Source organism: Pongo abelii, chromosome 15 (genome assembly GCF_028885655.2).
Source record: "Pongo abelii isolate AG06213 chromosome 15, NHGRI_mPonAbe1-v2.0_pri, whole genome shotgun sequence".
Lineage (NCBI taxonomy): Eukaryota > Metazoa > Chordata > Mammalia > Primates > Hominidae > Pongo > Pongo abelii.
In genome coordinates this window covers 24,724,017-24,746,309 of record NC_072000.2, presented here as the reverse complement: position 1 = coordinate 24,746,309, position 22,293 = coordinate 24,724,017, and the positions used below count along the sequence as shown (strand labels likewise).

Below are 22,293 nucleotides of genomic sequence, written 5' to 3'. Positions count from 1 at the left end.
GAGCGAAACTCCATCTCAAAAAAAAAAAAAAGTTTCTTCAGATACAGAGGCATAGAATTCGGGTTGCTGGCTCTGCCACTTAGGAATGCTGTCTTTGCGGCTGAAGAGAAGCAGAAGAAGCCAGTGTTTCCACACAAGTAGTGACGCCCTAAGTCTTCTGCTCTGTTGCTCTTGACAATATTCTAAATCCTTTCTCTTCAGGTTTTAAGAGAGACTGTTTCAAGCAAGTAATCAAAGAAAAGTAGAATCAGGACAGGGAGACAACACTGGGAAGAGGGCATGAAGATGTAATAACCTCGAACCCCCACCTTTGATAGATTCATTTTTTGCAAGAGGCAGTAAAGGCACTCGGGCTCGGCCAAGATACGAGCCAGGCTCTAAGTCTTCATCATCAAAAACATGTATAGACAAGGCCTCCCGTCTCAGATATTGGTCCAGGTCAGAGGTCACAAGCACTGGGAATCGAGCCTGGTCTCTAAAGTAGGGGTTGTTACTGGCTGGAATGATGGCAGTGTCATGGTCAGAAAAGGTGAAGAAGCGGTACACAGCATATGGACTGGGTTGAGTTCCCAGCCATCGACTCTGGAGGCCACAGCACTTGGTGATTTCAATCCACAGCTCGTTCTGAGGTTCCCAAGACTCCGATCTGAACTGGAAAGATGTTGGTCATGGATTGAGGAAAAGGGCAGCTTGAGAGTGTTGTAGGTGAAGCCTAGGATCTGTGGTGAGGAAGAGCTATGATCTAGAGAACAGCTATCCCAACTGGATCAGGAAGAAACCTAATGATCTTCACCTGCCTGCAAACTGGCTCTGGCAGTTATTTCAGGGAGATACTAGCACTCACGACTTAACTTAGAGAATGGCACAGAGAAGCTATTCTGTTCACAGCAAGGATGAAGGATGTAGCTAGCTCCAAAGGCATACTTTCATTTCAGACTCAAGCCTGACCAAGGGAATAATCCAGACTAGTTGTGGTGTGACAGTTTTCTCTTTCATTCACATTCAACAAATACTTATTGAGAGTGGAAGACTGAACTGTTCTCATGAGCTGTTTGGCTGAGGCTCCTCTGAGATGCCTCGGCACATCCTTTTCCTCACCTCCTCTTCCTGGGCCTTCTGGCCTCCAAGCACATTGGTTGACAGGTAGACCTGGGCTTTCTTTCGTTTATTGCATGCCTGTAGGCTGGGTTTTATGGGGAAACGCAGCCTCATCCAGTACTCTAGAACCCCGAACTCTTCTCCCCCAGCTCCTGTGTAGCAGAAAGTATGAAAGCAGGGAGAATACAGATGGTGTGGCAAGGATCAAGAACAAGACAAAGGAAGAAAATAAGAAACCACCAGAAAAGCAACTGTAGGCTTTGGGAAATTCTGCATTGGTGCTTAGGAGCTGCAGGAAGCCAACAGCACTTACCAATCAGTGTGGCCAAGCCATGAACTTTCTCCACAGTCTCTAGCACCCTGTCAAAGCAAATCCATCCTGCAGCAAGAGTGTTGTGTTCACTGGCCACGGCCTGGTGTAGATCAAGCCGGGCTGAAGCCTCTTGAAGGTAGTGTAAGAAAAGCGAATCTGTCTCCATCACATACTGGGAGGTGAAGTCATAGAGGGGCTGTGGCCCCACAGATAATGGGGTACAGTGGGTTTCAAAGTCATAGAAGGAATAGGTGCAGAAAGTGGTAGGTTGGGTATCTCCAGCCTGAGCTAGGGCGGCAGATGTCAGGAAGGCCTGGTGGATGTGCAGTTCAAAAAGATTCTCACCCTGACGCAGCAGAGAAATATCCACTTTATCCTCATCTCCATGGGCTGGCAGTGTTTCCAAACATAACGACAACTGTCGGGTGCCATAAGCAACATCTTTGAGCTGTTCTAGAGGGGAAAGAAAGCTGCCTATCTGTTAAAGGGTAGGGAGATCTTTCTTAGGGTAGAGGAGGGTGGACAAAAGAAATATAAAACACATGGTGGAAGTCCAAGTTGTGATTATTTCACGAAACCACGCGATTCAAAAGGAAAAGCAACAGAATGACAACCAGGAGCATTGAATTCTGATAGCCAAATAATCCAATGCCAGCTTTAGGGAGAAGGTACAAAAGGAGTGACTGGAAAGTAGATGCTAAACTTAGGAAAACACTGGGGGCACATTTTATGTTATATATGACATCGTTTTGGTGTACATCATGGCCCTATCATTAACTGGTAATTTCATAAGAGAAGTACTAGAAACACAAAAATATGAATACTTCTACAAGTTATAGCCTGCTTCAAATTGGGCAATATTTGAGTCATCACAGTGTGCTGCTGTTGAAGGTCCTATTTTAAGAGTTAAAGCAGTAGAATAAAATATTCTGGACACATCGGAATGTCTTCATGACACACACACACACACACGCGAATAAGGAGACTACTTTCTTAATTAACAAGATTAATACAATTAAATATAGTATACTTAAAATTTTGCATTACATGATGCAGGAGTAATAATCTCAGCATAAAAAGAATTTCTATAAATCAATAGGATACTGTTAAGAAGTAGGCAAAGGATAGGAACGGTCAATTCTCAAAAGGAATAACACAAATAACTGGTGAACATAGAAAAACTCTTTAGCCTTATCAGTGATCAAAGAACTATTAGCTAAAGCAAATAAATCTTCAGACGTAGGTAGGAGCAGTGATCTTTTATCAGACTCACCCTGACATGGATAAATCATGGCCCAGAGACACTTATGTGCTTTTATTCTTTTTTTTTTTTTAATTTTTTGAGACAGAGTTTCACTCTTGTCGCCCAGGCTGGAATGCAATGGCCTGGTCTCGGCTCACTGCAACTTTGCCTCCCGGGTTCAAGCGATTCTCCTGTCTCAGCCTCCCAAGAAGCTGGGATTACAAGTGCCCGCCACCATGCCCAGCTAATTTTTCTATTTTTAGTAGCGATGGGGTTTCGCCATGTTGGTCAGGCTGGTCTCGAACTCCCGACCTCAGGCAATCCGCCTGCCTCGTCCTCCCAAAGTGCTGGGATTACGAGTGTGAGCCACCGTGCCCGGCCATGTCCCTTTATTCTATTCCATGCTCACTAAGAAACCTACTTACTGATTTTGCTTCCCGAAAGAGGGCTGCCCTGAACTGTGGTTCCAAATTTCTCATGGCAGCAATGGAATAGCCACTATTGTAAAATAACAAACATTTGGGTTTAAATATCAGCTTCTGGTTAATTTGGTTTCTGTGAGTCAGATCTTTCACCACTGGGTATAATAACAAAGCCAAGTGTCTTGACAAACAAGCCTGAGACCAGGCTCTGGTCAGCAGTGACTACACTAAGTATAGGAGGCACCGCAATATGAAACTTGCATTCAGTGTCCAGCCAACTGCCCTGTCACTGTCAGCATCCTCAAATTGCAACAAAGATTTTAGAGATTTTAAGAGAGAAATCACTGACAAGAATAACAGGAGATGAGTGATGAAGTTCTATTATCCGACTAAAACTGCTCTGAGGAAACAGTGACTAGGAGAGAGGGACAGGGAAGAGGAGCAAGAGAGAAAGAATGAGAGAGAGAGAGAGAGAGAGATTGTGTGTTACACCACCACCCTGAGAGCCAACAGTGACACTCATTCTCACGACAGAATTAAGCCCCTGGAAGCAATTGCTGGGCCCTCTTGAAACTCTACAGAGAAATCAGAAAAACATGATGGAGGGAAAGAAGCTGCTAACATGTATTAAAACAACAAAGATGGGCCGGGTGCAGTGGCTCACACCTGTAATCCCATCACTTTGGGAGGCCGAGGCGGGTGGATCACCTGAGGTCAGAAGTTCCAGACCAACCTGGCCAACATGGTGAAACCCTATCTCTACTAAAAATACAAAAAATTAGCCAGGCATGGTGGCAGAAGTCTGTCATCCCAGCTACTCGGGAGGCTGAGGCAGGAGAATCGCTTGAATCTGGGAGGCAGAGGTTGCAGTGAGCCAAGATCGCACCACTGCACTCCAGCCTGAGTGACAGAGCAAGGCTCCGTCTCAAAAACAAACAAACAAAAAAACAACAAAAATGATAGGATAAAGAACAAGAGGGATAAGTCATATGCTAAGGATATGAGAGGCACCCTTCTTGACAAGTACACAGAGAGGAACACAGGCGTTAGTTGTGGAAGGGTCCCGAAGTGAGGAGAACAAAGGACTAAGACTTGCCAGATGTTGGAAGGTCATGGCTTCTTAAAATACCTTCCAGCTGCTTGATACGGTTATTCTTAAGGTCTAGTAGTCGAGTCAACCTCTCCAGCTTTTCTTTGTGATCTCTATTATCATTGTCAGCTTTTGTCATCATTGCCTCCAGTTCCTCCTAAAACAAAATAATGTCTGAACTTTTCTATCTTAGTGGCCTAAAACCAAAGAGCATAAAAAAAATGTGGCCCTGGCTAGGTCAAGAAGACTGCTATCCTTAGCTGGGCAGGTTCACCCACTAGAAAAAGGTTTGGTTTCCTTGCAGACCCCTCCAAGACTAGTTGTGCTATCAGTGAGGTAGGGTGGTTCCTAGGACTGGCAAAATTTGAACCCAGAAGCCTTACGCTTGCCATTGGCATGGGCTGGCCCCATCACTGGCTCCTAGTGCCAAGGTGCTGTGGGCACGTGTGAGTCCTCAAGTTCCTCAGAGGACAGCCATTGCGTGTTTGCTCAGGATAGCACATCACCTGGCATCAGCCCTGGAAACTTAGGTCTTGCTTCATTCCCAGTCCTGTGAGTGCTTCCCACATTCCTATTATCCATCCCCTTCCTGTACCATCTTTCCTTGCACCTGATAACACACGTTGATTTTGCGCTGCAGGATAAGCATGTCCCTGGTCTTTTCTAGTTCCAATGTGGTCTCTGCATGTGATACTTGCAACTCATTTAGCACCTGGGAGAGTTTCTTTTCTTCTTGGTTTTCGGGTTCACTTGGCTGTAGAGGGAAATGCATTGGTAAAAGGGAGTATAAATATGACAGGTAAAGTAATAACGATTCTCCATAAGACAGTTGTTGGTAGTAGTAAAATGCCAGCAGCAGAAACTACTCCAAAATGTAACAGAGGACCTGTATGACTTCACAAGTGCTCTTTCCCCTAGTTCTCATGTTCAGTAGCAGCAGTGAAGGGAGATTATACAGCCACTAATGGCTGTTTGCTCTTCCACAGATCTTTTCAAGTCCTCATCTGAAAAAGATTCTAAATTTTATGAGCTGCAAAGAGTGGAAGAAATGGGTGGAGCTCATGAAGTTCTCTACGTTCAGCCTTCTCATAGTTTTCCAAAAAGTGTCCTCAAGCCAGGCACAGTGGCACGCGCCTGTAATCCCAGCACTTTGGGAGGCTGAGTTGGGCGGATCGCCAGAGGTCAGGAGTTCAAGACCAGCCTGGCCAAAATGGCGAAACCCTGTCTCTACTAAAAATACAAAAAATTAGCCGGCTGTGGTGGCAAGCACCTGTAATCCCAGCTACTCCGGAGGCTGAGGCAGGAGAGTTGCTTAAACCCGGGAGGCAAAGACTGCAGTGAGCCAAGATCGCGCCATTGCACTCCAGCCTGGGAAACAAGAGCGAAACTCCATCTCAAAAAAAAAAAGAGTGTCCTCAGTCAGGACAAAATGTTATTTAGTTAGTTTTCTAATCTCATCATCTTCCCCAGAGATATTTACCAGACATCTTTCTGCAGAGTGAACTAGTTTGTTTAAAGAGGCTCTTACCTCGATCTCAGTGTTCTCTTGCAATACAGCTGGGTGAGTGGCTGGTTCAGATTGCCTGTCAGGAGGTTGGGAAATTGTGGCTGCATTTTGGAGGAGCTCTACTTCCTGTTTATGCTTCTGAAGTATGTTGGTGACTTCAAGCTTCAGATCCTCATTTTGGGCTGGGGAAAAAATAATCCAGAAATTTGAAACTCTGTAGTTATTTATCACCATGGTCAGAGTCGGATCAAGTGTGAATTTAATCTTCCCACTAAGGTTTAATTAATATTATAAATTTGAGAAGCAATTCTTTATTATTTCTACAGAGGAGGCCTCTAGCTTATTGACTCAGTAAACTGAGGTGATACTACTTGCACTCCAAAAACAAAACAAAAGACACCTGCAGAACGGTAGAGTGGACAGTGGAACAACAATAACAACACAAAACAAAGGCAATCACTTGACTGACTAGGGCAATCCAAACTTTTTGACAGCAGCATCGAAACCAGTATCTCACCAACTCCACCCCAACTCCATTCTGACTTCTATGTTATTAGCTCTCTGCAGCACCCATCTTCACACCCACCCTGGCCTGGATGATGGGCATTTCTGTGTTCCAGTGTGTGTGTGTGTGTTTCTTTTTCTCTTTAGACAGTCTTACTCCATCACTCAGGATGGAGTGCAGTGGTGCGATCTTGGCTCCCTGCAGCCTCTGCCTCCGGGGTTCAAAGATTCTTGTGCCTCAGCCTCCCGAGTAGCTGGTATTACCGGCACACGACACTACAACTGGCTAATTTTCTTGTTTTTAGTAAAGATGGGGTTTCACCATGTTGGCCAGGCTGGTCTCAAACTCCTGGCCCCATGTGATCTGCCGGCCTCAGCCTCCCAATGTGCTGGGATTACAGACATGAGCCACCACACCAGGCTGTGTGTGTGTTTTTCAGGGAACAAAGGTAATCAGTGTTTAGTGAGCAGATCATTTCCATCATGCATTAGAGAAGGGATTAAATTAGATTGCCCTGAAGGTCCTTACAAGACTTCATTTGTGCTTCATACATACTAATTGGCATGTGCTCCTAAAAGTGGTTCTTGCCTCTATTTTTCTTGATTTCACATATTTCTTTTCCTTTGGTTTCCTATTTGAATACACTAAAACTTGATGAGATATAAATTTGATAAGACTAAAGATTAAGGCCCAGGCTAGGAAAAAGCAGTAAGATGAAGGTCTTTTTGACAGTATTTAAAAATGTTCCAAATACCTATCTCCTGAGATCCAAGAGTTAAGACAGGGATGAAATGGCAGTGGTAACCAAGAGCAGTAATTTGCTACTCAATTTCAAGAATTGGATGGCAAAAAAAAAAAAAAGTATTCCAGTTACCTCTAAAATGATGAGAATGATAAAAGCAGAGAAATTCACTTTCAGTACTTGCTTTATTCATAACTGTCATTTACCAACTGCCTTGGTAAGTGGCTTTCACCTGTAATCCCAGCACTTTGGGAGGCTGAGGTGGGTGGATCACTTGAGGTCAGTTTGAGACCAGCCTGGCCAACATAGTGAACCCTCATCTCTACTAAAATATACAAAAAATTATCTGGGTGTGGTGGTGGGCACCTGAAATCCCAGCAACTCGGGAGGCTGAGGCAGGAGAATCTCTTGAACCTGGGAGGCGGAGGTTGCAGTGAGCCCAGATCGCATCACCGTACTCCAGCCTGGGTGAAAGAGCGAGACTCTCTCAGAAAAAACAAACAAAACAAAACAAAACTTTCAATAAACTGAATGTTTAAAAAACATAATAAATTAAAAACTGGCAGGCCGGGCACAGTGGCGCACGCCTGTAATCCCAGCACTTTGGGAAGCTGAGGCTGGTGGATCATCTGAGGTCAGTTCATGACCAGCCTGACTAACATGGTAAAACCCCATCTTTACTAAATACAAAAAAAAATAGCCAGGCGTGGTGGTGTATGCCTGTAATCTGAGCTACTTGGGAGGCTGAGATAGGAGAATCGCTTATACCTGGGAGGTGGAGGTTGCAGTGAGCTGAAATTGCACCATTGCACTCGAGCCTGAGCAACAAGAGCGAAACTCCACCTCAAAAACAAACAAACAAACAAACAAACAAAAAACTAGCATCTTCTCAAATGGAAAGACATTATATAGGAAAAAGTATACATGAGAGGTAGGTAAGTATCATGTTTTCCTGATTGTAGATCTGATCTATTGCTAGTGTTCTCATTCTAGTTACCTACAACCCACAAAAGAATAGGATCAAGTGAGGGGATTGAAGAAATGATGGCTCAAGTTATCTTCTCCCGAGGTAGAGGATGCCACATTTGAGAGAGCTCTTCAAGGTCCAGCCTACCTTTCTCCCTGGACAGCTCAAGTAAAACTTTTCTTTTCTCCTCCAGCTCAGCATCCAGCTGATCCTGCAGCTGAGAGACTTGCTGCTGTAGCTGTTCTGCTATGAGCTCGTTGCTCCAGTGGGGCTGACTAGAGCTGTCACTGCTGTCCAGCATGCTGGCAAAGGAAAGCAAGCTCTCAGATGGATACCCCAAGGGGTGAGATATGACGTCTTTATTATCCAGTTTCAGCATCTCCTGGACCTAGTTCCTCATTCATTCCCCTACATGTTTTTTCTGCCCTTGCTTTATTCATAACTGTCATTTACCAACTGCCTCGGAACTTTTGAGTCCTACTGAGTTATTGCTCAGTACCATTTCTGTTTAGGTCTCAGATATCTGACTGAGCAAACACCCCAAGTCATATCCATTTCCCAAGGAACTTCTCCACCATGATGGCTTTCTTTAGTCAGGGAACTATGTACCAAGACCTTCTCAGGCCTGCCGGATTAGAAATGAGGAACAAAATCTTCCTTTTCTCATACCCCATACCTCCATCTACCTTCACCAACGGTTAGTTTAGAGAATATTTGTCTTTGACCTAGATTATAAATTACTATGCTGAAGGGCGGGAATTAAACTTTTCAACAACTGTATCCTCCACCCTATTGTATCAAGCTGTCAGAGCAGACCCATTTTGAGTATAAAATACACATGGCTGGTTCCTTTTTTTTTTTTTTTTTGAGACAGAATCTCGAGCTATCACCCAGGTTGGAGTGCAGGGGTGCGATCTTGGCTCACTGCAACCTCCGCCTCCCAGGTTCAAGCGATTCTCCTGCCTCAGCCCCCTGAGTAGCTGGGATTAAAGTAACCTACCGCCAGGCCCAGCTAATTTTTGTATTTTTAATAGAGACGGAGTTTTACAATGTTGGCTGTGCTGGTCTTGAACTCCTGACCTCAGGTGATCCAGCTGCCTCGGCCTCCCAAAGTGTTGGGATTATAGGTGTGAGCCACCATGCCCAGCCACATGGCTAGTTCTTGATCATTCATACAAATGAAATGACACTAATAATCAAACAATTATTTCTTTTTATGTCTTATTTCTTATTTATCATTTTAGTAAATGTAGTTTAAAAATAATTTACCAGGCTGGGCACAGTGGCTCACGCCTGCAATCGCAGCACTTTGGGAGGCTGAGGAGGGCAGATCATGAGGTCAGGACTTCAAGACCAGCCTGGCCAACATAGTGAAACCCCGTCTCTACTAAAAATACAAAAAGTTAGCCCGGTGTGGTGGCAGGTGCCTGTAATCCTAGCTACTTGGGAGGCTGAGGCTGGAAAATTGCTTGAACCCAGGAGGCGGACGCTGCAGCGAGCTGAGATCGTGCCACTGCATACCAGCCTGGGTAACAGTGCGAGACTCCGTCTCAAAAAATAAATAAATAACTTACTGGCCAGGCTGGATGGCTCCCACCTGTAATCCCAGCACTCTGGGAGGCCAAGGTGGGCAGATTATCTGAGGTAAGGGGTTCGAGGCCAGCCTGGCCAACATGGTGAAACCCCATCTCTATTAAAAATACAAAAATTGGCTGGGCGCGGTGGCTCACACCTGTAATTCCGGTGCTTTGGGAGGCCGAGGCAGGCAGATCTTGAGGTCAGGAGTTGGAGACCAGCCTACCCAACATGGTGAAACCCTGTCTCTACTAAAAATACAAAACATTAGCCAGGTGTGGTGGCAGGCACCTGTAATCCCAGCTACTCAGGAGGCTGAGGCAGAAGAATCGCTTAAACACTGGAAGGCAGGGGTTGCAGTGAGCCGTGACTGCGCCACTGCACTCTCAGCCTGGGCAACAGAGTGAGACTTTGTCTCAAAAAAAAAAAAAAAAAACCCACAAAAATTAGCCAGGCATGGTGGTACACACCTGTGGTCTCAGCTACTTGGGAGGCTGAGGAAGGAGAACCACTTGAACCTAGGAGGCAGAGGTTGCAGTGAGCCAAGATTGCATCAGTGCACTCTACCCTGGGCAACAAAGTGAGACTCTGCCTCAAAAAAAAAATTAAAAAATAAATAAAATAATAATAATAATAATAATAATAATAACCTACTTAGGCAAGTATTAACATTTCTTGGCATTTCCTGACCATATACCATGTAAGGACTCAAGAAAATAGTATTTTGAGTGATGAAGGGGAGAGGCAAATAGTAATGTCTATCACAGAGTAATGTCTGTCAAAGTGGATACTCCCCATACTGCTTTATTTCACTGAGCTGAAGAACATCAGTTGTTCCCAGATGTTCCCATAAGACCTCCTCAATCTACCCCCTGCTGCCTTTTACTAGATCAAAAGGTACTTTTAAGTTTTTTTGTGTTTTTTTTTTTTGAGATGGAGTCTCACTCTGTCACCCAGGCTGGAGTGCAGTGGCGCGATCTCGGCTCACTGCAAGCTCCGCCTCCCGGGTTCACGCCATTCTCCTGCCTCAGACTCCTGAGTAGCTGGGACTACAGGCGCCCACCACCACGCCCAGCTAATTTTTTGTATTTTTAGTACAGACGGGGTTTCACCATGTTAGCCAAGATGGTCTCGATCTCCTGACCTCATGATCCGCCCGCCTCGGCCTCCCAAAGTGCTGGGATTACAGGCATGAGCCACCATGCCCAGCCCGGTACTTTTAAGTTTTAAAAACTTTTTTCTTTTACTTACAGGTTGTTTTTTTGTTTGAGAGTCTCACTTTCTCACTGCACTGCACTGCACTGCACAGGGCTCAATGCAACCTTGACCTCCTAGGCTCAAGCAATCCTCCTGCCTCAGCCTTCTGAGTATCTGGGAATACAGATGCACCCCACCACACCCAGATAATTTTTTTTTTTTTTTTTTGAGACAGAATCTTGCTCTGTTGCTCAGGCTGGAGTGCAGTGGCACAATCTCGGCTCACTGCAACCTCCACCTCCCGGGTCCAAGCAATTTGCCCTGCCTCAGCCTCCCAAGTATCTGGGATTACAGGCCCCTGCCACCACACCCAGCTAATTTTTTGTATTTTCAGTAGAGACAGTGTTTTGCCATGTTGCTCAGGCTGGTCTCGAACTCCTGTGCTCAGGCAATCTGCCTGCCTTGGCCTCCCAAAGTGCTAGAAGTACAGGTGTGAGCCACTGCGCCCAGCCGCCTGGCTAATTTTTTTTTTTTTTTTTTTTTTTTTTTGAGACAGAGTTTTGCTCTTGTTGCCCAGGCTGGAGTGTAATGGCCTGATCTCGGCTCACCCCAACCTCTGCCTCCTGGGTTCAAGTGATTCTCCGCGCCCGGCTGGCTAATTTTCAAAATAATTTGTGGAGACAGGGTTTCATCATGTTGCACAGGCTGGTCGTGAACTCCTGAGCTCCAGTGATCCTCCTGCCTCAGCCTCCCAAAGTGCTGGGATTACAGGAATAAGCCACCATGCCAGGCCACTTCCAGTTCTTTTTAATTATAAAATTAATGCATGAATACATGCTCATTGTGAAAAATTAGAATAATAGTCACCATATAGAATAGGCCAGGGGCGGTGGCTCATGCCTGTAATCCCAACACTTTGGGAGGCCAAGGCAGGCAGATCACTTGAGCCCAGGAGTTTGAGACCAGCTTGGGCAATCTGGCGAAACCCTGTCTCTGCACAATATAGAAACTATTAGCTGGGTGTGGTGGCATGTGGCTGTGGTCCCAGCTACTCGGGAGGCTGAGGTGGGAAAATCACTTGAGCCTGGGAGTTCAAGACCAGCCTGGGCAACATGGCAAAACGCCATCTCTACAAAAATACAAAAATTAGCTAGGCATGGTGGTGTGCACCTGTGGTCCCAGCTCCTTGGGAGGCTGAGGTGGGAAGATTGCTTGAGCCTGAGAGGTGGAGGTCGCAGTGAGCTGAGATGACACCACTGCACTCCAGCCTGGGGAACAGAGTAAAATCCCATCTCAAGAAAAAAAAAAAAAGAAAGAAAAGGCCGGGTGCGGTGGCTCACGCCTGTAATCCCAGCACTTTGGGAGGCTGAGGCAGTGGATCACGAGGTCAGGAGATCGAGACCATCCTGGCTAACATGGTGAAACCCCGCCTCTACTAAAAATACAAAAAATTAGCCGGGCATGGTGGCGGGCACCTGTAATCCCAGCAACTCGGGAGGCTGAGGCAGGAGAATGGTGTGAACCCGGGAGGCAGAGCTTACAGTGAGCTGAGATTGTGCCACTGCACTCCAGCCTGGGTGACAGAGCAAGACTCCGTCTCAAAAAAAAAAAAAAAAAAAGAATAAAAGTGAAGGTGCCCCTTTGCCTTATTCTAATCCTCTTATCTCATTAAAGCTTTGTGGAACCATACAGATACATAACATAAACCATGTCAGAGTTAACATATTCATTTTCAGCTTGCTTTTTCTTTTTACAATATATCTTTTTTTTTTTTTTTTTTTGAGATGAAGTCTTGCTCTGTCGCCCAGGCTGAAGTCCAGTGGCGCAATCTCAGCTCACTGCAACCTCCGCCTCCCGGGTTCAAGCGATTCTCCTGCCTCAGCCATCTGAGTAGCTGGGATTACAGGTGTGCACTACTATGCCTGGCTAATTTTTGTATTTTCAGTAGAGACGGGGCTTCATCATGTTGGTCAGGCTGGTCTCGAACTCCTGACCTCGTGATCTGGCCGCCTTGGCCTCCCAAAGTGCTGGGATTACAGGCATGAGCCACCGCGCCTGGCCATCTTCTCTCATTTTTAACAGCTGCATAGCACTTCATTGTGAGGATGCAACATGCTTTATGTAATCAATCTCTTATCAGTGGTTTCCTTTTTATGTGTTTATTTGTTTTTGTTTTTTTGCTACTACTATCAGGGCAGTAATTAACGTTCTTTTTTTTCTTTTCTTTTTGCCCATACAGGTCTTGAACTTCTAGGCTCAAGTTTTCCTCCCACCTCTGCCTCCCTAAGTGTTAGGATTACAGGTGTGAGCTGCTGCACCCAGCAACATTCTTATTATATACATATATTTGCACATACACACGAGAATTTTTTCATTTTGATTTCCCCCCACCCCCCAAAAAAATTTGGGGGCCAGACATGGTGGCTCATGCCTGTAATCCCAGCATTTTAGGAGGCTGATGCAAGCAGATGACTTGAGCCCAGGAGTTTGAGACCAGCCTGGGCAACGTGACGAAACCCTATCTCTACAAAAAATAGAAGAAAATTAGCCAGGTGTGGCAGCACACACCTGTGGTCCCAGCTACTGGGGAGGCTGAGGTGGGAGGATTGCTTGAGCCTGGGAGACTGGGGCTGCAGTAAGCCTAGAATGCCACTGTATTCCAGCCTGGGTGACAGAAACTATGTCTCAAAAAAAGAAAAAAGGAATTGCTGGTTAGAAAAAAAAAAAAAAAAGGAAGAAAAAGCAGGAGAATCGTTTGAACCTGGGAGGCAGAGGTTGCAGTGAGCCAAGATTGTACCACTGCACTCCAGCCTGCGCAGCAGAGCGAGACTCCATCTCAAAAAAAAAAGAAAGAAAAAAGATATGCACATTCAACATTTTAATAGTGTCAGATTCCCTTCCAAAAGACTGCCGATTAATATTCTCACTAACAATATTGAGTACCAATTTCTCCATATATCTATTAATGCTAGGTATTAGGAATGAACTTTCTATAATGTCTTTCATAGTAACAATGCTCTGGGACCCAAATGTGGTACTCACCTTTCTAAGAGTTTGTCATAATTGTCATTCAGCAATTTTCGTTCTTTTTCCAAATCTTCAACTCTCTCCTGAAACTAAGAGTGATAGTAGCCCTTGAGCTAAAATGTTAAAACCTATTCCCCTGAACAGGATTTCCCCTGTCCATGGCAGGGAGGGGCGTGGGTGAGAGGCTTTCTATCACCATCTCCAGTGTCTGAGAAGCCATCCAACTAGAAAGACTTGAACCAATTGAAGGTCGGCTAGAAACTTTTATTGGAATTAATGAGGATTTTCCAAAATAAGTCCTCACTGTTTCTGGGTTTCTACTGTTAGGGAAGCAGCAAAACATTATGAAAGAGCAAGGACTTTGGAAAACAGACATAAGTATAAATCCAAGCTTTCCCTCTAATGGTGTAATCTTAAGCAAATGATTTAACTACTTGGAGCTTCATTTTTGTCATTTGAAAAAATGCAATACTCATATTGTTGCTAAGATACACATTCTAACATCCCTGAAGTCGAAATGTAGATGGTATCTTTCAACTATTATTATTTACCTCCTTCAGAGTCATCTGCAAGATAGACACATCTTCCAGTTGGCTCTTCAAGCTCACAGCCTTCTTGCTTTCTTCCTTCAGCTCTGCCCTGAGCTCATTCACTTGCTTGAGGAGGGCCTCATGGGCTGCACTCAGGATTCCCTGATTCTGGGGCAAAAGGAAAGTACCTCTGGGAATGGTCATATCACTCAGCACGAGTGGTCTCCAGACACCAACAACCCTAGCATTCTCTAATAGATGTCACAAAGAATGACTTTGATTAATAGCTTATTACCTTTGTACTGTTTGTTGACCTTGTTTTTCACCCTAGCATTTCTCTGGAAGTATAATTTCCCTGGTAGGTAGGGTTTCCATTCTGGGCAATTGTAGTTCATCATTTCAGCCTTAATTTTCTTTTCTTGTATTCATTTATTTATTTATTTATTGAGACAGTCTCGCTCTGTTGCCCAGGCTGGAGTGCAATGGTGCTTGGCTCACTGCAACCTCCGCCTACCGGGTTCAAGCAATTCTCCTGCCTCAGCCTCCTGAGTAGCTGGGATTACAGGTATGAGCCACCACGCCCGGCTAATTTTTGTATTTTTAATAGAGACGGGGTTTCTCCATGTTGGCCAGGCTGGTCTCAAACTCCTGATCTCAGGTCATCCACCTGCCTCCGCCTCCCAAAGTGCTGGAATTACAGGCGTGAGCCACCGCGCCTGGCCCTTGAGCCTTAATTTTCTCAAGGTTCAAATTAATCCCTAGCTCTAAATTAGTTGCCACCTTCCAAAGTTGCCTTCACTTTCTAAGCTATTTGACTGCTTTTTTATGATGATTTATTCCTCCGTTTGTACCTAGACAAGTGACATGTTAACTCCAGAAGTTCTGTGTGTGTTTCTGGCGGACTCCTCTGGTGAGGCACAGCTGGGTGGTCTCATTTGGAACTCTGTCTCAGTGGTGATTCTTAAGCACAGACATTCACCCAGCTTCACATGCAGCCCACTCACAGTGGTGAATAGGGCCAAATATTTAAGACCATCTGAGAATACCTGCAACAACTTTGTTATATCTCATCACCTCACACATGCTAGAAGAATACTCTTAGGAAGTTTTGAGCAAATGCTATAATTTGCTCCAGCAATAGGCTTAAAAATACCATGCCAAATATTTATTTCTCAACTCCAATCTCATATTTCAATTTTTATGAAAACAGTGCAATAAGTATCTGTATCTTTTGATAATAGTAATAGTATCATTTTTAACAGAAACTATATGACATAATAACATAATAAGATTTAGTTAGCTAAATTCTGGTGTTATGTTACTTGGAGATGAACATAGATTTCTTTGGGTTTGATTATTCTGGTTACTAAGAAACAGAGACTCAATTCTCATTAAGAACCTTCTGGAGCAAGGTTTCGTATGCCTGGAAGAAAGAAATTATTATTATTTTATTGATTTATCAATTTCATGATATATTTATCATTGTAATATAATGCTTAACATTTTTAAAGACATTACGAAAATCCCACAAGTCAATTTGTGTACTTGTTTACTAATTGTTGCTATTTTTCCCCTGCCCTAGCTTGCCAAGTAGTCTGTGACTGCAATCATTCACACCATTTCTCAAAAAAGAGTGAAGGGTCATTTATTCACATTTGCATTGTACTTGGTGGATTAAGAAAAATGTTTAGTCTTAAATTAGGTACTGTTACTTAGCGTGCTTCAGAAAGATCTCTTCAGTTTTAGAAAAAAAAAAAGATCATAACAACAGCTATAATTAGTTGAGTAGTTGCTATGTGTTACATGTTACTATGTGTTTCATTACCTGCTACATGATGATCATTATAATCATTTCACATATATTATCTCATTTAATCCTTGTAGCAAATATGATAGGTAAGTTTTCGTTTTTGTTTTTGAGACAGTCTCATTCTGTTGCCCAGGCTGGAGTGCTGTGGCACAATCTCGGCTCACTGCAACCTCGGCCTCCCAGGTTCAAGCAATTCTCCTGCCTCAGCCTCCCAAGTAGCTGAGATTACAGGTGCCCCCCACCACACCCAGCTAATTTTTGTATTTTAGTAGAGACAGGGTTTCACCATGTTGGCCAGGCTGGTCTCAAACTCCTGACCTCAAGCGATCCACCCACCTCAGCCTCCCAACTTTTTTTTTTAAATTTTTTTTTATATTTTAAAAAAGGTCAAATAATCTTTTTGAGAGAAAAAAAATTGATCATATCAACTTGCTTAAAACCCTTTCACACAGCTCTCTGCTGTCTGTAGGATAAAGTCTAAATTCCTAGCATGTTCTGTCTTTAATGACAACGAGAAAAAAAATTCTTAGTGTGTCCTTCGTGACCAGAGCTGATGTTTCTCACCTCTGCTCTCATGGAAAGCCCCTCCTTCTTTTGCACACTTATTAACACATGCTAATCTTTTAGTATTTCAGTATTTAACTCACAAATCTATTCCTTTATTAATCCTTTTCTTTTTTTGAGACAAAGTCTCACGCTGTCACCCAGGCTGAAGTACCGTATCGGGATCTCGGCTCACTGCAACCTCTGCCTCCTGGGCTCAAGCACTCAAGCAATTCTCCTGCCTCAGCCTCCAGAGTAGCTAGGACTACAGGCACACATCACGATGCCCGGCTAATTTTTGTATTTTTGGTAGAGATGGGGTTTCGCCATGTTGTCTGGGCTGGTCTCGAATTCCTGAGCTCAAGTGATCCTCCCTCCTTGAACTCCCAAAGTGCTGGGATTACAGGCTGGAGCCACCGCACCCAGCCATTAATCCTTTTCTGATCTGGCACTGTTATAGGAGTTATTAAAAATAATTTTAGGCATATAGAGAGGAAAAGGGGTCCTTGGAAAGTTTTCTCGTCCTTTAAAGCAGCTCCAGAAACGTTTTTTGTCTAGCAGGAAAGCCCTGGCTCTTACAGCCAGGCAGGCAACTTTTGATATGCAAATACAGGGCTTTAGAAACTGGGTCCACCCAAACATGGCGATTCCCGCCCTCCTCTTCCTGCCTTTGCCCCTCCATGTACCTGACAACATGGCCACCCCCACATATCCCCGACGTGTGTAGAACATCATGGCGCCCTCATTTGCATATTAAAAGACTAGGGTAGGAGGGCCAGTTTTTTCCACAGGCTACATGAGTGACATGCCTGGTCAAACCAATCCCCTGAGCCCTATGCAAATCAGACACTACCTCCTCCTGCCTACTCATATAAGCAGCCACTTTTCCCGGCAGATAAGGTCTCCTCTCTCGGCTTTGGAGTGCCTCTCCCTCTGTCTCTGTACAGGGGAGCTTCTTCCGTCTTTCTTCTCCCTTCTTTCTTGCCTATTAAACTCTCTGCTCCTTAAAGCCGCTCCACCTGTGTCCGTGTCGTTTTATCTAATTCGCGTGAGACAAGAGCCCTGGTGTTCCTCCAGTCATCAGCCATATCAGCACCTCACCCACTAGTGGGTCTGACTACTCTCTCTTTTGTGTCCTGCCCATACCCTGCATAGGGATAGTTGAATTTGTTTATTTGTTCTCTCACTCCTATAAACTCCTTGAAGGCAGTTGTTATCTTACTTATCTTTGTAATCTTTGTATCCCAGTGCTTTGCAATTCCTGGTACTGGATAAATATTTGTTCAATAAAAGGATGGTGCTGACCTTACTTTGACCCTTGATACTCTATTTCCACCAATCAGATATTATTTTCTGAAGTGTGCTAATGCTAAATGTACTTACCTTGAGGGCTGTTGTCAGGCTTTAAAAAGATCATGACTGTAAATATCTGGGACAGAGTACAGCTCATAGAAAGTGCTAATTAAAAGGCTAGTTTCCTTCCCTTCCCCTGGGACTGCTTTTGGCTTCCTAATTTAATCACATTCTGGTTGTGGTCTTTGCAGAGGACCTTAACCCTTACACAAGTTAACTCCACTTTATTTCACCTTAGCAGGCAGAGCTTGAGCCTTCCTCTTAATAGAGAACTAATGGGAAATACTGGGAAAAGAATAGACTCCGAGTTTTGAGGCTTGGATTTGAATATCACTTATAAATTGTGTGACCTTAGACAAGTAACTCAGTCTTTCTGAATAGTGGCTTCCCATACGTAAAATGGAGAAAATAATATGAACCTCTTAATTGGGGTTTCCCCTCACCAAGAACGCACAGCTGATGATGGCAACTCACCTCTTGAACTTCTGTTAATTGTGCTTTTGTCATAACCAATGAAGCATTTCTTTCATGTAAGAGCTTCTTAAGTCGAATCAGCTCTACCTTCTCTTTAATGGAAGCTCTGCAGAGAAAAGTGCTAAATTATTCTGTCTGAACATGGATAGAATTAAAAACATTTTCTCCTTGACTGTGCCCCAGTAAGAATACCTCCCTCTTGTCTCTTGCCTTCCCCTCTTCCCCACACTAGAACACAAGTATGTGGTGTATGTACAGTCTAGTAAATGATCTCCTTTCTCCCATTTCTCATCACGCCAGCCAAGATTTGATAAAGATCACTAACCTTAAGCTTGTGTTCTGAGAAAAGATAATAACTACTTTTTTAAATGATGGTGTTCATAATTTCCCACAAACCTCGCAATGTCAAGCTAGGTCTCAGCCTTGTTTCCTTAGAGAAACCAGTGAGGTTTGAATGTGCTAGAAAACTTAAAAAGAAGATTATGAACCAGGCACCGTGGCTCACGCCTATAATCCCAGCACTTTGGGAGGCTGAGGCGGGCAGATGGCCTGAGGTCAGGAGTTGGAGACCAGCCTGGGCAACATGGCAAAACCTTGTCTTTACTAAAAATACAAAAATCAGATGGGTGTGGTGGCATAAGCCTGTAATCCCAGTTATGAACACTGGGCAAGAGAATCGCTTGAACTGCAGGAGGCAGAGGTTGCAGTGAGCTGAAATCAGCTTGGGCAACAGGGTGAGACTCTGTCTCAAAAAATAACAATAGTAGCCGAGTGCGGTGGCTCAGGCCTGTAATCCCAACACTTTGGGAAGTTGAGGCGGGCAGATCACGAGGTCAAGAGATTGAGACCATCCTGGCTAACATGGTGAGACCCCATCTCTACTAAAAATACAAAAATTAGCTGGGTGTGGTGGTGCGCACCTCTAGTCTCAGCTACTCAGGAGGCTGAAGCAGGAGAATCACTTGAACCTGGGAGGAGGAGGTTGCAGTGAGCCGAGATTGCACCACTGCACTCCAGCCTGGCCACAACAGAGTGAGACTGTCTCAAAAAATAATGATAATAATAATAATAATAGTAAAATACACCCAGCACAGTGGCTCACGCTTATAATCCCAGCACTTTGGAAGGCTGAGGCGGGTGGATCATGAGGTCAAGAGATTAAGACCATCCTGGCCAACGTGGTGAAACCCCGTCTCTACTAAAAATACAAAAATTAGCTGGGCATGGTGGGAGGCCGAGGAGGGCGGATCACCTGAGGTCAGGAGTTCGAGACCAGCTTGGCCAACATGGTGAAACCCCGTCTCTACTAAAAATATAAAAATTAGCCGGGCGTAGTGGTGGGTGCTTGTAATCCCAGCTATTCAGGAGGCTGAGGCAGGAGAATTTGCTTGAACCCGGAAGATGGAGGTTGCAGTGAGCTGACAAGGTGCCACTACACTTCAGCCTGGGCGACAAAGTGAGACTCTGTCTCAAAAAAAAAAAAAAAAAAAAAAAGACTATTATTCCTGAACCTAGGAGCTCACGTTTTCTTTATTGTTTGAAAGATTGAAAGAGATACTGGGGAGGATTTGGGTTCATTCCTCTCCATCTCATTGATTCCCTGTCTAGCTGCTCATTAGAATAACCTGGAGAGATCTTAAAATTACACTGCCTGAATTCTACCCCCAAATAATTGAAAGGGAATCTCAGAGATGGGGCCCAGGGATCTGTTATGGGTTTTGTTTGTTTGTTTGTTTGTTTGTTTTTGAGACGGAGTCTTGCTCTGTTGCCCAGGCTGGAGTGCAGTAGCATAATTTTGGCCCACTGCAACCCCTGCCTCCCGGGTTCAAGCTATTCGACTGCCTCAGCCTCCCAAGTAGCTGGAATTACAGGCATGAGCCATCACACCCGGCTAATTTTGGTATTTTCAGTAGAGATGAGGATTCACCATGTTGGCCAGGCTGTTTTTGATCTCCTGACCACAAATGATCCACCCACCTTGGCCTCCCAAAGTACTGGGATTACAGGCATAAGCCACCGCACCCGGCCTGGATCCGTGGTTTTAAAATGTCTCCAGGTTGAAAACTTATATCCATACAAAAAACTGCACATAATGTTAATAGCAGCTTTATTCATAATTGCCAAAACTTGGAAGCAACTAAGACATCCTTCAGTAGCTGAATGGATAAATAAACTGGTACATATAGACAATTGAATGTTATTTGGTGTTTTGAAAAAATGAGCTTTCAAACCATTAAAAGACATGGAGGAAGCTTAAATGCATATTACTAAGTGAAAGAAACCAAATTGAAAAGGCCACATACTGTATAATCCCAACTATATGACATTCTAGAAGAGGCAAAACTGGAGACAGTAAAAAGATCAGTGGTTGCCAAGGCTGGAGGTAAAAGACATGACGAGGTGGAACACAGAGGATTTTTAGGGCAGTGAAGCTATTCTGTATGATGCTATAATGATGGATACATGTCCTTATACATTTGTCAAAACCCATAGAATGTACAACACCAGCTAGGCGCGGTGGCTTACGCCTGTAATCCCAGCACTTTGGGAAGCTGAGATGGGCGGATCATGAGGTCAGGAGATCGAGACCATCCTGGCTAACACGGTGAAAACCCGTCTCTACTAAAAATACAAAAAAATTAGCCGGGCATGGTGGCAGGCGCCTGTGGTCCCAGCTATTCAGGAGGCTGAGGCAGGAGAATGGCATGAACCCAGGAGGCAGAGCTTGCAGTGAGCCGAGATTGCATCACTGCACTCCAGCCTGGGCAACAGAGCGAGACTCCGTCTCAAAAAAAAGAATGTACAACACCAAGAGTGAATCCTAATGTAAACTATTAAATGATAGTCAGGCGATAATGTTGTGTCAATGTAGTTTCACTGATGGTAACAAATGCACCGCTCTGGTACGGGGTATTGATAGTTGGGGAGGCTGTGTGTGTATGGAGGCAGTGGGTATACAGGAACTCTATTTCCTGCTTAATTTTGCTATAAAACTAAAACTTGTCTGAAAAATACATTTAAAAAAAAGTTTTCAGGAATTGATGCACAGAGAGGGCTAAGAATCCCTATCTGGTGATGAGGATGAAGTAGTTTTCTTTCTATATAGTGAAGCAGCAAATATCCTTTTATACATAAACTTATCCCCTTTAGGTTAATTTCTTTCTTTCTCTCTCTCTCTTTCTCTCTCTCTCCTTCCTCCCTCCCTTCCTTCCTTCCCTCCCTCCTTCCTTCCTTCTTTCCTCTTTTTTTTTTTTTTTTTGACACAGTTTTGCTCTTGTTGCCCAGGCTGGAGTGCAATGGTGCAATCTCGGCTCACTGCAACCTCCGCCTCCCAGGTTCAAGGGATTTTCCTGCCTCAGCCTCCTGAGTAGCTGGGATTACAGGCACCGGCCACCACACCCGGCTAATTTTTTTGTATTTTTAGTAGAGACGGGGTTTCACCGTGTTGGCCAGGCTGCTCTTGAACTCCCAATCTCAGGTGATCCACCTGCCTTGGCCTCCCAAAGTGCTGGGATTACAGGCGTGAGCCACTGCTCCCAGCAGGTTAATTCATTTCATTTCTTTTTCTTTTTTTTTTTTTTTTTTTTGAGACCAAGTTTTGTTCTCGTTGCCCAGGCTGGAGTACAATGGCGTTATCTTGGCTCACTGAAACCTCCGCCTCCCGGGTTCAAGTGATTCTCCTGCCTCAGCCTCCCTAGTAGCTGGGATTTACAGGTGCCTGCCACCATGCCTGGCTAATTTTTGTATTTTTAGTAGAGACAGGGTTTCCTCATGTTGGCGAGGCTGGTCTCGAACTCCTGACCTCAGGTGATCCGCCTGCCTCGGCCTCCAAAAGTGCTGGGATTACAGGCATGATCCATGGCGCCCGCAGGTTAATCCATTTCTTAACCTACGAGG

At 44.5% G+C, this 22,293-nt stretch overlaps 1 protein-coding gene and 1 long non-coding RNA gene across 8 annotated transcripts in view; one reads left to right on the top strand and one right to left on the bottom strand.

Moving 5' to 3' along the window:
• RPGRIP1 (RPGR interacting protein 1) overlaps positions 1-22,293 on the bottom strand; it is a 62,878-nt gene that overhangs the window by 24,885 nt on the left and 15,700 nt on the right. For 2 of the 7 annotated variants that reach the window (XM_063715505.1, XM_063715506.1), the window contains exons 1-4: positions 8,035-9,875; positions 5,695-5,855; positions 4,777-4,920; positions 4,173-4,323 (exon numbers count right to left, since the gene is read on the bottom strand). In XM_063715505.1, the coding sequence (XP_063571575.1) occupies positions 4,173-4,323; positions 4,777-4,920; positions 5,695-5,855; positions 8,035-8,266 (688 nt within the window). In that variant the 5' untranslated portion in view covers positions 8,267-9,875. Of the gene's footprint in view, positions 1-308; positions 652-1,098; positions 1,251-1,411; positions 1,865-4,172; positions 4,324-4,776; positions 4,921-5,694; positions 5,856-8,034; positions 9,876-13,701; positions 13,776-14,237; positions 14,385-15,615; positions 15,640-17,255; positions 17,873-18,396; positions 18,503-22,293 lie in introns of those variants that run through there. The other 5 variants (XM_063715507.1, XM_063715501.1, XM_063715502.1 and 2 more) reach the window with 5 other exon arrangements.
• LOC134760053 (uncharacterized) lies at positions 8,275-14,507 on the top strand. The gene is made up of 2 exons (XR_010136937.1): positions 8,275-8,584; positions 14,319-14,507. It is a non-coding gene; the product is annotated as an uncharacterized LOC134760053 (long non-coding RNA).